This window comes from Eleutherodactylus coqui, chromosome 5 (genome assembly GCF_035609145.1).
Source record: "Eleutherodactylus coqui strain aEleCoq1 chromosome 5, aEleCoq1.hap1, whole genome shotgun sequence".
In the NCBI taxonomy this organism is placed as follows: domain Eukaryota; kingdom Metazoa; phylum Chordata; class Amphibia; order Anura; family Eleutherodactylidae; genus Eleutherodactylus; species Eleutherodactylus coqui.
In genome coordinates, this window is record NC_089841.1 from 5,946,309 (window position 1) to 5,960,379 (window position 14,071).

General features: G+C 45.8%; 1 protein-coding gene across 1 annotated transcript in view; it reads right to left on the reverse strand.

The window, feature by feature from the left end:
* Positions 1–383: 383 nt before the first annotated feature.
* Positions 384–14,071, reverse strand: part of LOC136627226 (complement factor H-like) — a 58,063-nt gene continuing 44,375 nt past the window's right edge. Inside the window, exons 5-8 of the mRNA XM_066602157.1 lie at positions 8,771–8,944; positions 4,745–4,936; positions 747–920; positions 384–529 (exon numbers count right to left, since the gene is read on the reverse strand). Of these exons, the coding sequence (XP_066458254.1) occupies positions 384–529; positions 747–920; positions 4,745–4,936; positions 8,771–8,944 (686 nt within the window). The remainder of the gene's footprint in view (positions 530–746; positions 921–4,744; positions 4,937–8,770; positions 8,945–14,071) is intronic.

Here is a 14,071-nt window from a genome sequence, read left to right on the forward strand (position 1 = left end):
CATATGGGTCTCTTGGCTTTATCGTCCACTTTTTTTGCGCATAACGCACACCTCTTGATCCTCTTTTTCTCCTGCTTAGTTTTTAATGCTTCCTCCTATAAGGAGAAGCCATTACCAATACCAGGTGTGAAAAACTGCATTACTCACAAAACATGTCCCCCATGTTTGTCCAAGTGGACTACTTACAGTTGGCACAATCTTATCCCCTTCAGCGCTATCCATGCTTGCTCAGCCAGGAAGGAAAAAACCAGCTTAGGACATGAAGAGGATTTTTGCATTTGAATTTGGCGCCTTTAAGTGCCCGCGCTGCGTCTGACGTCACTGCGCCGACATCTGACGTCATCGCGCATGAGTAGCGCTCGCAGCCCCCCCTGCCTCCATCCTCAGCACAGAGAAACTCCTCCTGTGTCCGTTTGGGACAGGAAGACACTGGAGTCAAGCGGTGGGAGGTAGCTTTTAAAGAACTCCTTCTTCCTGTCCCAAGGATCACAGGCGGAGCAACCTCCATGTGTGCGGTCATGAATGGACGCTATGGAAATAGGAGTTTTTCATTTTTTACAATCTTAGAAAGATTTTCCCCGTTCTGTTGTCACTTTGTCATTGTGGGGTACTGACTGCAGAATGATGGGGAACATGGGGATGCAACATAGCATATAAGAAGGTGAGAAGGTGTGAGGACATCTTGGACCCCCTGTAGATATGAGATTGGGTTGACATTCCTCCAGTTAGATGTAGCAGTCACTCACCGATACACTGCGGGGTCTGATCCCACTCATCCTCAGTCGGTCCTCCTCTACAAGTTATCTTCTGATATGACGGCCGATATCCAGGCTCACATCGCACGGTCAGAGAATCGCCTACTGTATAAAACTGGCCGCCGGTAGAGACCATCCCCGCTCCAGCCGGACGCCTGCACTGAGCTGTAAGATAAGAATGGAATCACTTTACAAAGGATATCCTCTGTGAATCCAATCATAGGTCTTGTGTCCTGGTGGAGACGTCTTCACATAACTGATTCCATGAACCGGTTACTTCAGGATGATGTTCAGCAATGGACAAAACCCGATGACTGGGAGCGGACTAGAGACTTACCTTCAGCCTATGTATATATGGTAACATCTACTAAGGAATACAGAGAGATGAACTGTCACGGGGAGGAAGAGGAGAAACGCTGCTAGAAGCATCAGGAGTGAGAATGTAATAACCATTGCAATAAGGGAGAAGAGGAAGAATACTGCTATACATTGGGAATGAGAGGGTTGTGGACATAAAAACATGTTAAGCTGACAATATAATGAGGCACAGGCTCCATTCATTCTTCTTGTGCATGGCAATTATCTATGTACTGCCCCCCCCCCCCCCCCCCCCACACACACACACAGCAATCCCCCTACAACTGCTGACACCTAGGCAAACACAAAACGCATGACAGCAACTTGTCACATTTATGAGAAATCTTTTTGAGCAACTATATAGTATATTCCCGTTCTAACTGGGATAATAATTGGAGTATAAACATATATAATTGCTCAGGATTTCCATGCACAACATTAACCATCGCTGCCTCTTTTGCAATGGATATAAATTACATATTTAACATACCCAGCTATATTCCTTTCGTGGATATCAACACAAGATAAATAAATTGATCCTGATGAATCGGCTAAAAGTGAACAAGAGCCGAGGAAACGCGTCGATTATTTGAGACATACAAGGTGCATTGGTTATAATAAACCCGTACAACTGCACCTAAGGATTTGCTCCCAAGGTGGAACAAAGATCAAATCTACATACATCTGAGTTCAACGAGTCTTGGAAGTTATAGTATAGCTGAGGCCCTACATTGGCCAGCATATTTTTGAAGACCTCAGTGTCTTACAGTAACAGATCTATTTCTATACCTCCATCAAGGAAACAACCTAGGAATTATGTCCATCACTAGGACTGAGGCCCTATGTCCTTAATATATCATACAAGTGGAGGCATGTTTATAATATAGCTGAGGCCTCACTTTGGCCAGCATATTTCTGAAGATCTGAGTGTCTTACAGTAACAGACTTATTTCTATACCTCCATTAGGGGAACAACCTAGGATTGATGTCCATTACTAGGACTAATGCCCTATGTCCTTAATATAATATACAAACGGAGGTATTATTAAATTTCGTGTTGTCACATTCTGTTTGTCAATTTTTAATAGGATAAATAAAAGTTATTTTTTAATTATTAAAAAAAGTGATACTTATTGTGGGTCCTTTTCAGTGAATAGTCTATATAAAACAAGAACCCTACTGTGAAGAACTGTGCCCTTTTTGGAGCAAAAAAAAATAAGTTAGTGTCTTAATTTCGGGGAACACGGTAATATATAGTAGGGAAAGTGGCTATCAGACTGTGTGTATTAGTCTTGGGTGAACGTCTATAAACTCAGACTATTTACACGGGTGATTATATTTGTTTATGTATTGTATATAGTGCGTCGCCAAAAGATTTTAACAAGTATTAATAAAAGTTTGTTTTTAGTTCTGTTCCGTGATTTTCTGGCAGTTGTCCTGATCTACTCCTCTCTGAACAGATTCCCGCACTCTGAGTATTTATGTACATGAACGGCTATTTACTGTATTTGTTATTTTGTTACATAGATAATACATAGAGATGAGCGAGCATTGCCCTTAGCGAGTACCTGCCCGCTCGGAAAAAAAGATTCAGCTGCCGGCGCGGGGGAGCGGTGAGTTGCAGCAGTGAGCAGGAGGGGGGGGGGGGGGGGAATTATAGAGGGTGATGAGGAAAAACTATTCCATAAAATACTTTTTTTTTCAGTGTTTTCACTCAGGAACATTAACCCCTTCCCTCCCCAGGACGTACCGGTACGCCCTGGGAGCCTGGTACTTCCCACAGCAGGACGTACCGGTACGCCCTGGGGATAGCGCGAGATCACATATGAGTGAGTCACAGTCATATCAGTCACAGCCAGCCTCCCGCTGAAACAGCGGGGGGGCATCGGAGATGCGCCCCCCCCCCCGCTGTTAACCCCCTCCCTGCCGCGGTCTAAGTAGATCGCGGCAGGGAAAGAGTTCACAGAGGGAGCGCGCTCCCTCTGTGTCTCTGGCCAGCTGTCGCGATGTCATCGCGAGAGCTCCGCCTGTCACCATGGCAACAGGATGCCAGACACTGGCGTCCTGTATTGCCAATACCTATGATCGCTGTATAAGCGATAGGGCATGGCAGAGCAGTAGCTCTGCCATGCCTTATCACAGCGATCATCAGTACAGTGTTGTAAGTCCCTCAGAGAGACTCGAATAGTGAAAAAAAAAGAAAAGAAAAATGTAAAAAAAAGAAAAATGTAAATAAAAATTAAAAAAAAAAACCCTTTTTTAATGCTTTTTCTAATATTAGTATAAAAAAAGGTAAAAAAAAAGTTCAAACCCCACATATTGGGTATTGATGCGTCCGTAACGACGTGTAAAAAAAGTTGAACATGCTTTTTATTTTGTACAACAAAAAGCGTAAAAAGAAACCGCTAAAAAACTGAGGCAAAATGCTAATTTTTAGCATTTAGCCTCACAAAAAATGCAATAAAAGTTATCAAAAAAGCCGTAAATTCCCCAAAATGGTACCAATAAAAACTACAGCTGGTCTTGCAAAAAAACAAGCCGTTATAGAGCTCCGTACATAGAAAAATAAAAAAGTTACAGAACTTTGAATGCAGCTATAGAGAAAAAAAAAGATTTCCAAAAAAAAAGGCTTTTTATTGCAAAAAAGTGTAACGTTGTTACCGTACCGACCCGCAGAAAAAAAAATTTAGTGTGTCATTTATGCTGCATGATTAACGCTGTAAAAAAAAAAAATCTGTCAGAATTGATGCGTTTTCTCTCCCTGTTATCATTAAAAAAAAAATAATAAAAGTTTTACTATATAGTCTATGTACCCAAAAGTGGCACCGATAAAAACTACAGCTCGCCACGCAAAAAACAAGCCCTTATACGGCCGCGTCCACGGAAAAATAAAAAAGTTATGGCTTTTGAAAAATGGAGATGGAAAAATACCAAAGACATCGCTTGGTCCTCAACGCCAAAATAGGCCATGTCATTAAGGGGTTAAATGTCAGGTGAAATGCAGAGTGATAAAGTAAACTCTCCACTAAATGTCAGCAGTGTAACCCAGGAAGAAGGGCAGAGCCACCTTGAAAAGATGAAAATTGACATGAAAACAGATACTGATGAGATACACCCCCGGGTTCGAAAGGAATTAAGTAATACAATAGACAGACCCTTGTTTCTTATATTTGGTAGCTCTATTGGGGTGCAATGTGTTCACTGGATTGGCGCAGAGCAAATGTGGTCCCCACAGGACTGTCTTCTATCACAGCCGCCCCGACCAGACCCAGCTCTAGTCTCCGCACTTCGCACCCCTCCCTGCTCCCTCCAGAGTGACATTAACCCCACATGCTCAGCAGATCCCCTGATTACTGGGATAGTCAGACCTTTGAAGATTAGTTTGCAGCCTTGTTATTCTGTATCACATGATGTGAAGTTTCTTTGGTCCTCATTTCTGAACTTTCCTTCAGTTTCGCCGTCTGACCAAAGCTGCTTGATCTTCATCCAGAGAAGCCGACAATATACCGATTCAGGGGCCATTTGTAATGCAGACAGGTGCGGTGACTCTTTAGGGGTGGGTACTTTTACAAGGCTCTGTGTATATACTGGAGGGGGATATATACTCCTGCACATTAGTTATATCTACTCACCGATGCAGCGCGGGGCTGAACTCCACTCACTAGCTGTCCGGGGGTTGTTGCATGTAATCTTCATAGATAATGATGATGATGGTGATGACAGACGGTATCCAGTCTCACAGATCACCAGTAGCCCTTCACCTATATCATAAAACTCCTTCCCTGCAGGGACGATCCCCTCACCAGTCAGACGCCTACACTGAGCTGGAAGAGAAGAGAATCACTGGATATGGGGAGAGGGGGGGGGGGGGGGGGGTTACAATTGAACATGTTAGACAGAGCAAACATAGATGAGAGTCTTACAATGCGCCAGGTTTATCACAGAAGATCTGATGAATGACAAATATTAAGTCTAGGTTTAGTCCACCTGTCTGGCTTATTTCAAATCACAACAAAATATTGGCAATTTGGCAAAATTTAGGCCACACCCCTTTCTCAGACAAGTCAGAAAAACTGTCTAACAGTGTCTAAACACATGTCAGATGGGGTGCAAGCCTATATAAGGTATCATTTACACCAGAACAATGTTGTATTTTGAATAGTAAAAAAGGGAACAACATTTTTGGCTCAAAAAACTTGTCTGAATTGTTAGCGAACAGGAAGTACAAAGTTAGAGGGCAGTGTGCCGGAGAGATCATCTGTTGTCAGCCATTGGGATACATATGCCACGTTTTAACACTCTCTGCCCTGAAGGTCCATTTAGTTGTAGTAATTGTCTCCGGTAGATGAGCCTCCATCACCGACATCAGCACTCATCTACCGGCCTTTACATGGGCCGATTCAGACTACTGGGGGATGGGCGCCCCTTCATAGTCATTGGTCCCCATATAGCTGACGTTGGCCGGCTGATCATCTCCCCATTTACAGAGATGTGCCGCTGACCAGCGAACATTTTATGTTTCCATAAGAGATACAATTAGCCAACAAACGAGCAAACACTCATTAATCAGCCAATCATTTGTCCCCTTACAGACACAGCAACTGCTAACATGACTGGCACATCATGAGACGTACTACAGCACTGGGGTGTATTGTAACACATCGTATATCACGCTAACATTTACTACGTTTGTACATGGCCCAATACACGGTTTAGTAGATTTGCCCCAGTATGTCTGATTGTCCACATCCCGCATGTCTACGTCTGATCTCCTCTACAACATAGAGGCCACACACTAGATGTGAAAAACAAAGAAGCTTCTTATGGATATGAATTATTTGCTAAAGGTCCCTTTACACTGGACGACTGTGGGGCAAACAATGCCGGCACTCGTCCCTGCATCCTTGCGCTGCTGTGCTCCTGCACGGGAGCTACTAGTGCTGGCTGGTTCATAGAGCTGCCAGCAGGGGGCAGTGCAGAAGATTTCTCTCCTCTCCTGAACGGCCGCTGTTTAAACTGAGTGATGAAGCTCATCATTTATGCTGCATTAAGCTCATCACTCAGTTTAAACAGCCGCAGTTCAGTAGTGATCAGCTGCTGTGTTATGTGAATGGAGGGGGCGGGGGAGCGAGAGGACAGAAATCTCCTGCTGGCCGCTCCATGAACCAGCCTGCTTTGCTAGCTCCCGTGCAGGAGCGCAGAGACACAGGAAGGAGTGTTGGGCATCGTAAATGGGCCCTATGGAATGTAGCAGATAAGAAAGTTCTCCTCTGACTGCAGGTTGTGGAGCCGCCGCGGGCCCAGTGATAAAGAGAGATAGTGACAGACAGATAGTCCAGAGAGTCCCAAGACCCTTTCACTTTTCTTACATGTTATTATGTTGTGGCCTTGTGTTTCCCATCATTCTGCACCCAATAAGGACAAAATGACAACAGATTGCTAGAAATCTTTGTACATTTTTAAAAAATGAAAAAACTAAATTTTGCTCTGACATAAGTATTCACACCCTTTGGCTTCATTCCCACGAGCGTTTATCAACCACCGTTTTCACAGCCGGCCAATATATGCTACCATCTGGGGCATAAAAGCTTGTGAACGGGCGAACAAATCTAATGTTTGTGCGGCCGCTCAGACGGCATGGGCCCCGGCGCATATATGCTGAGGCTGCCATGCCATTACCCCTTCCCGTTCCCTCCCTCTCCGGCTCACCTCCATTGCAATCAGCCGGAGGAGAGGAGAGAAATGGGAGAGAGTTTAGCAGTTACGCTGCTAAACTCCCTCCCATATCCCTTCTCCAGACACTGTCATTGGCTCCCAAGGGAGCCCACGCAGCGACCAATATATTCTGACCCAAAAAATAGTTCCAGGACTATCTTTTGAGCCCGACGTAAGAATGCCTGCCTCTATATTGGCCGGCGGAATGCATTTATGTCATGCGAATATGGCCATGTGATCTGATGCATTGAAATCCAATGCATCAGATTACAGCGTATATCGGCCGACCGTGAAAACGGCAGGCTGATATACGCTTGTGGGAAAGAGGCCTTTGGTATGACACTTGTAGCTCTGGGGCCTCCCATTCCTCTTGATCATCTCAGATGTTTCTATGGCTTGATTGGAGTCTGTGGTAAATTCCCCTGATTTTACATAAGACCTCCCTGCTCCCGTCTGTATAAGGTCTTGCAGCTCACAATGCATATCAGAATCAAAACCAAGCCATGAGGAGGAAAGAACTGCCTGCAGAGCTCAAATACAGGATTGTGTGGAGGCTCAGATCTGGTGAAAACTACAAAGACATTTCTGCTGGATTGCAAGTTCCCAAGAGCCCAGTGGTCTCCATAATTCTTACATGGAAGAAGAATTATCAGGACTTTTCCTAGAGCCTTCTGACGCACTAAACAGAGGAAGAAGGGCATTGGTAGGAGAGTTGACCAAGTAGTCATCCAATAGTCACTCTGGCTGAGCTCCAAAGATCCTGTGTGCAGATGGGAGAAACTTCCAGAAAGGTCGACCATCACTGCAGCCTCCACCAATCTGGGCTTTATGATGGAGGGTCCAGAAAGAATCCCAGATTGGTTGGGTGAAAGCCACCTGGAGTTTATGAAAAATAACCTAATGGACCATCAGACTTTGAGAAACCAGAGTTTTTGGTCTGATGGAACCAAGAAGGAACTTTATGGCCTCTAAGTATTGTGTCTGGAGGAACACAGACACTGCTCATCACCGGCCCAATACCATCCCTACAGTGAAGCCTGGTGGTGGAGCATCATGCTGAGGGGGCAGGGATAAAGGCCAGGTTTGATGGACAGCTGAATGAAGAAAAGTACAGAAATAATGAAAACCTAATCTAAACTGTGCAGAATGTTTACCTTCCAGCAAGACAGTGAATGTCAGGACTCAAACCTGAGACCTTCTGTGCTCAGGACGGTGTCTCTCCCTAGTACACTATAATCTCGTGTATCTGGTTCCTGCCTCCCTGTCCTGGCCCCACCCTGCTTCTATTCAGGCTCAATATAAAAGCCTGACTACGACACTCCTCCAGTGAGAGATTATTGTGCATCATAGTCTTAGTCAACCTCCTCCCTCCTCTCCTCCCTGCTCCTCTACAAACTAAATGAGACCACCTAATACCAACCTCTGGCTCTCTCCTGACTACTCTCTGGACCTGCACAGTTGCTACACCCGCGGCTCCAAACCTAGCACCAGAATCACTACTGCTAGGACAACACAGGAGTAGGAACAACTCTGTGAAAGTCCTTGAGTGACCCGGCCAGAGCCCTGAACCCAATGGGATATCTCTGGAGAGACCTGACAATGTCTGTCCACAAACGGACGCTGTCCCAACTGACAAAGGGCAGAAAATCCCAAAATCTAGGTGTGTAAAGCTTGTGGCATCATCCCCAAGAAGATTGGAGGCTGGAATCACTGCCAAAGGAGCTTCAACTAAGTACTGAGTACGGGGTGTGAATACTTATGTCAATGCATAAAATAGGAGTTTTTCATTAAAAAAAAAAATTACAAAAGATTTCTACCATTCTGTTGTCACTTTGTCATTATGGCTACTGAGTGCAGAAAGATGGGGAACACAAGGACATCTTGGCCCCCTGAGATATGAGTTTGGGTTGACATTCCTGCAGTTAGATGTAGGAGTCACTTACCGATACACTGCGGGGTCTGATCCCACTCATCCTTAGTCGGTCCTTCTCTACAAGTTATCTGCTGATATGACGGGCGATATCCAAGCTTACATTGCACGGTCAGAGGTTCGCCTGCTTTATAAAACTTTCTACCAGTAGAGTTCATCCCCGTTCCGGCCGGGCGGCTGCATTGAGCTGTAAGATAAGAATGGAATCACTTTACAAACGATATTCTCTTGGAATCCAATCACAGGTCTTGTGTCCCGGCGGAGACGTCTTCACATAACTGATTCCATGAACTGGTTACTTCAGGATGATGTTCAGCAATGGACAAAACCTGAATGTCAGGTCTGGTAGCTCTCGGGGTCTCTGTGCCCGCACTACCGGTCCTAGTACTGAGGGTGCGACGCAAGGGAGCCCAGTTTTAGTGAACTTCCCTGGCCACCGTGATCTGGTGCTCGCTCCCGTGCGCAGGGAGCATGCGCCTAGCTAGCAGGGTTCTGGGGCCGCGCTGCATTCCCATTACTATGACACCCTGGTGCGCTTGCTCTGCACTCGCTGTGCTAGGTCTAGATCCTTGCTCTGGACTCTCTGGGTATGTCTGGGCCTCTGCCTGTCATTTGCAGGCACTGGAGGCTGTTCTCCTGGCATCCTCTGATTGGCTCCTGCTGCTGTCAGGCTCCCTGCCCCAATCAGCTGCTGGGGCGGGAGTTCTGACAGCATTTAAACGTTCAGTGTTCCTTCCCCAGTGCCAGTGTATGTAAGGTCTTCTGCTGCACTCGTGCTCCTTGGATTTGGCTGACTCCCTGTTTGACTTACTTGCTTGGACCCCGACTTTGCCTTCACCTGATCCCTTGTACTGCGGACCCTCCTGCTGCTAGGGGGGCAAGCAGGTAGGGACAGGGGTTGCGGGCAGTTTCAGGGACTTCCAGTACGTGGACCCCAGTTCCCTGACACTGAATATTTGGAGCCAACTAGAAACTTACATTCAGCCTATATGTATGTAAATGGTGGCATCTAATAGGAATAGAGAGATGATCTGCCATGGGGTAGAAGAGGATAAAACCCTTCTACGAGCATCGGGAGTGACAGGATGGTGGAAAATGTTATAACCAATGTAATAAGGAAAAAGAGGAAGGATACTGCTACATTAGAGGTGATAGAGGAGGACACTGCTATGTCTATTGCTGATGATAGGGATAGTACTAAGACCATTGGTGGTGAGAAGTGGTTGGGCATTGCTGTATACATTGGGAATAAGAGGACTAGGGACATTAAAATATGTTAAGTTGACAATATAATGAGGCTCAGACTCTTTCATCCATTCTCCCTGTGAGTGGCAATCATTTATCAATTTCTGCCCCTGGGGCTCTCCCCACCTGTAGGGTTTCTCATCATGATCAGCTGGTCAATAAAATTGGGCTGATTTTTACACAATTGAATTGGGTCAACCCAAAGATGGGACAGGCAAAGATCATGGTAAAAATCAGCTTTCCTGGAAAGCTGAGGTGATGGTGGCCTCTTCAACTTATGTGGGTTCAGTGGTTAGCATGGCTGCCTTACACTATTAGGGTCCCAAGTTCAAATCTCATCCAGGACAACATCCGAATTGACTCCATAGAGGTGTAGCCCTTCGTCAGATTTGAACTTAGGATCCCAGCACTGCAAGGCAAAAGTGATAATCACTGAGACACCATGCTGGACATTCATTCCTCACTTTCCTCCTCCATAGGAGGACGAAATAGGTGGACATAGAAGGACACAAGAGCTTACAGTCTATGGAGGAGGAAATAGGGGGGTTCAAGAGCTTACAGTCTATGAGAAGGAAATGGGGGGATACAAGAGCTTACAGTCTATTGGGGGAACTAGGGGAACACAAGAGCTGACAGTCTATGAGCAAATAGAGGGGGACACAAGCTTACAGTCTATGAGGAGGAACTAGGGAGGAAACAAGAGCTTACAGTCTATGAGGAGGAACTAGGGGGACAGCAGAACTTACAGTCTATGAGGAAATAGGAGGACACAAGAGCTTACAGTCTATGAGGAGGAACTAGGGGGATACAAGAGCCGACGGTCTATGAGCAAATAGAGCGGGACACGAGCTTACAGTCTATGAGGAGGAACTAGGGGGACACAGAGTGACACAAGCTTACAATCATTGAGGAAGTAGAGGGGACATATATACATAAAGCTGTATGAGTCGGTCACCAGCCGTGTTTGTAAATAAACAGATAAGAGGTGCAGTGGCGGGTGTGGGAGCTACAGTGGGAAGAACGGGGGCAGGTATTCAAGTAGGAGTGGAAGAAATAAAGAAGAGTTTAGCTTAGGGAATATGATAGACCACCCTATAAAAATATATTTTTAAGGACGGCTTTAGACTGCGATCATTCAGAATTAACCCGATTGTCTGGAGTAGCACATTCTAGGGAACTGGTGCAGCTCAGGAGAAATCTTGAAGGTGGGAGTGGAAGGTCCGGGTTGAAGGGAAATTTAATCTGAGGTTATTAGCAGAGAGGAGAGCACGGGTGGAGTGGTAGACGGAGATGAGGGAGGAGAAATAGGCAGTGGAGTAGCACTACAGGTCACAGAGGTCACTTTTGCAATCAGGTCTCTAAGCTGGGGGGCTCCGATGCCCCCTTCACCACTCACACTGCTAGTCTTGTGTGTGTGCCCTCCATCCGGACCAGTGAAATGAACACTGAGACTTACTGTTTCATCACACGGCAGCATGGCGCTCACCCTGCTATGTGATATGTGCCTGGAGCGTAGAACAGCTCTTTTCCTCTTCCTATTCACTAGGTGCTCCTAAACACCTGACATATGGAGGAGGGGAGGAGCCATTCTACGCTCCGGCCACATGTCACATAGCAGTATGACGCAATGGTGCTTGTTGTGTGAAAAAACAGCGTTGTCAATGTTCATGGCATCTCTATACTACACAGGGGCACAGGGAGCTCCAATACTATTCAAGGACACAGGGAGCTCTATACTACATGGGGCATAAAGGGGCTCTAATACTTTAAAACGCGTTTCCTGTGTATGAAAATAATAACCGTGTTCTCGCCTCTCCCGGCTCCGTCGCAGTCCAGTGCCGCATTGTCAGATTTCCACTATGATGCTGTATTGACAGCCGTCAGCAGCCTGTGTGTGGAATGCCAAAGATTGCTGCAGCCAATCACAGATCCCAGCATTCAAGCACTGACATCTGTGAGTGGCTGCGACAGCCTGTGACGTCCCATAAATAGGCTGACTGCAGACAGTGATTATGCAGCCTTGGCACTGGAGCTACAGGGAGAGGTGAGTATACAATTAGTTTTATACATGGGGAGCAGGAATTTAAACAAAAAGTTATCCCAGGCAAACACTTTGAGGGGCACAGAATGTCCTCTATTACTTTGTGAGCATTGGGGGTTATTGTTACTTTTCTGGGGCACAAAGTGGGCATTATTACTTTGTGGGCGTCACAGAGGGGAACTATTACTATGTGAGGCACAAATGCAGGCACTATTTTTTTGTGGAGGTGTCTACGGCTGCCTGTCCACGGGTGATGCGGTATCCTGCCACAGGAGCCACCGCCAGGGAGCAGGAGCCAGCTGACGGATCTCTGCGGTGAGCCTATCTGACAGATAGGCTCACCGCGGAGAATCGCGGCAATTCGCATCATGCCGCAATTTGCCGCCCGCAAGCGGAGAATCACTATGATTCTCCGCTCATGGACAGGGGTCTGCGCTTTCCATAGCAATGCTATGGAAAGCTTTCACTGCGTTCCCCGCGGCCAGATTATCACCACTAGGGAACGCAATGCAAAAACGCCCGAAGACAGGCGGCCTACGAGAGAATTATTACTGTGTGCGAGCAATATTACCTTGTGGGGCACATTTACTGTTGGGGACACTGAGAGGGGCACTGGGGGTACCGAAAGGATGGGTAGAATGTGCAGAGACAAGTGGTAGAATCAAGAAAACTTTATGGCCAGATGGAGAAGAAAAGAGTGCATGACACCAATCAGAAGATGTCACTTGTGATGGCTGGAGGTAACTGCACTGTAATCACTGTGTTATACTGGTGTCTGACTATTATATGATGGCCGCATTATATAGAACTAACTAGGTCTGAGCCGTTGTATCTAATACGTTGTGTTATAAATATGCTGCCTGGTTATATATAATGTGTGTATTTTTTGAGGCAATCCACAGCCAGTAGGGTTACAAAGTAGCTGGGTGGAATGTTTGGGGGTGTAGTAGAATGGCATAAGCTCATCTTTTGCACCAGGGTCCATAAGCCTGTAGCTACACCCCTGGATATAGGGTAGTGCAGCACTGTGGAGAGCTTTATGGATGAGAGCTAGGAGGTTACATTTTATTCTAAATTTATTGGGGTAACCAGTGCAGGGACAGGCACAGGGAGGAGGCATTGGTGCAGTGACTGGCACAGGGAGGAGGCATTGGTGCAGTGACTGGCACAGAATAGAAGTAGCAGTGTAGTCACTGGTACAGGGTAGAGGCATCGCTGCAGGGACTGGCACAGGGAGGAGGCACAGGACAAACAGACAATGCAAGGCCTGAGGAAGTAAAGCTGTAATTGACCTTCGCTCACACAAATGTGTATCCAGACGGATGATTAAAGTTGGACTTTGTTTTAGAAATGTATTCTGCTCAGCAAATAGAACTGTATATAATCAGTTTCGCTTTATTTGCTCCTCTGTAAATAAATGTAACTACATAAACCTTAACTAAGCTTAGGAATACTTACACATTACAAATTATTGACCTCAGAGAGTTAGTAAATAGCACATGACTACAGAGCAGGTTTGCCCAGAGACCGACGTTATGCATATGTGTAAGTCAGTATCTGTCTAAAGGACTATAAATACTTTGGCTTCTTAACAAATAAATGAAATCATTCGTGTTTACACAAGTGCTGTGTGACCCGTGATTGTCCGAGCAGCTCGTACTAACTCTGACTTGGGACACAAGAATATACCGGTAGTGCTCCATTGCACTGACACCGAGAATGGATCAGGGAAACAATAAGAGTTTTTTATGTCTCCACAGTGAGAAAAGGGCGGATTGTGGAGAAGATTTTAAGCAGTAAGTTACTGAGAGGAAAGGTCCGAATCAAATATAACTTGAAGACAACAGAAATGTTGCCAAGGAGTTCTGGTGGTGCCACTGAGATAAAAACATCAGGATTAGGTTGGTTAGTAGATGATGGGGAAACAAGAAGTTCAGTCTCTGAGAGATTCATTTTTAGCTATAGAGATGAGATAGTGTGAGAGACAGTGGACAGATAGTCACTGGGGTTTTGTAATGGTGAAGGTGT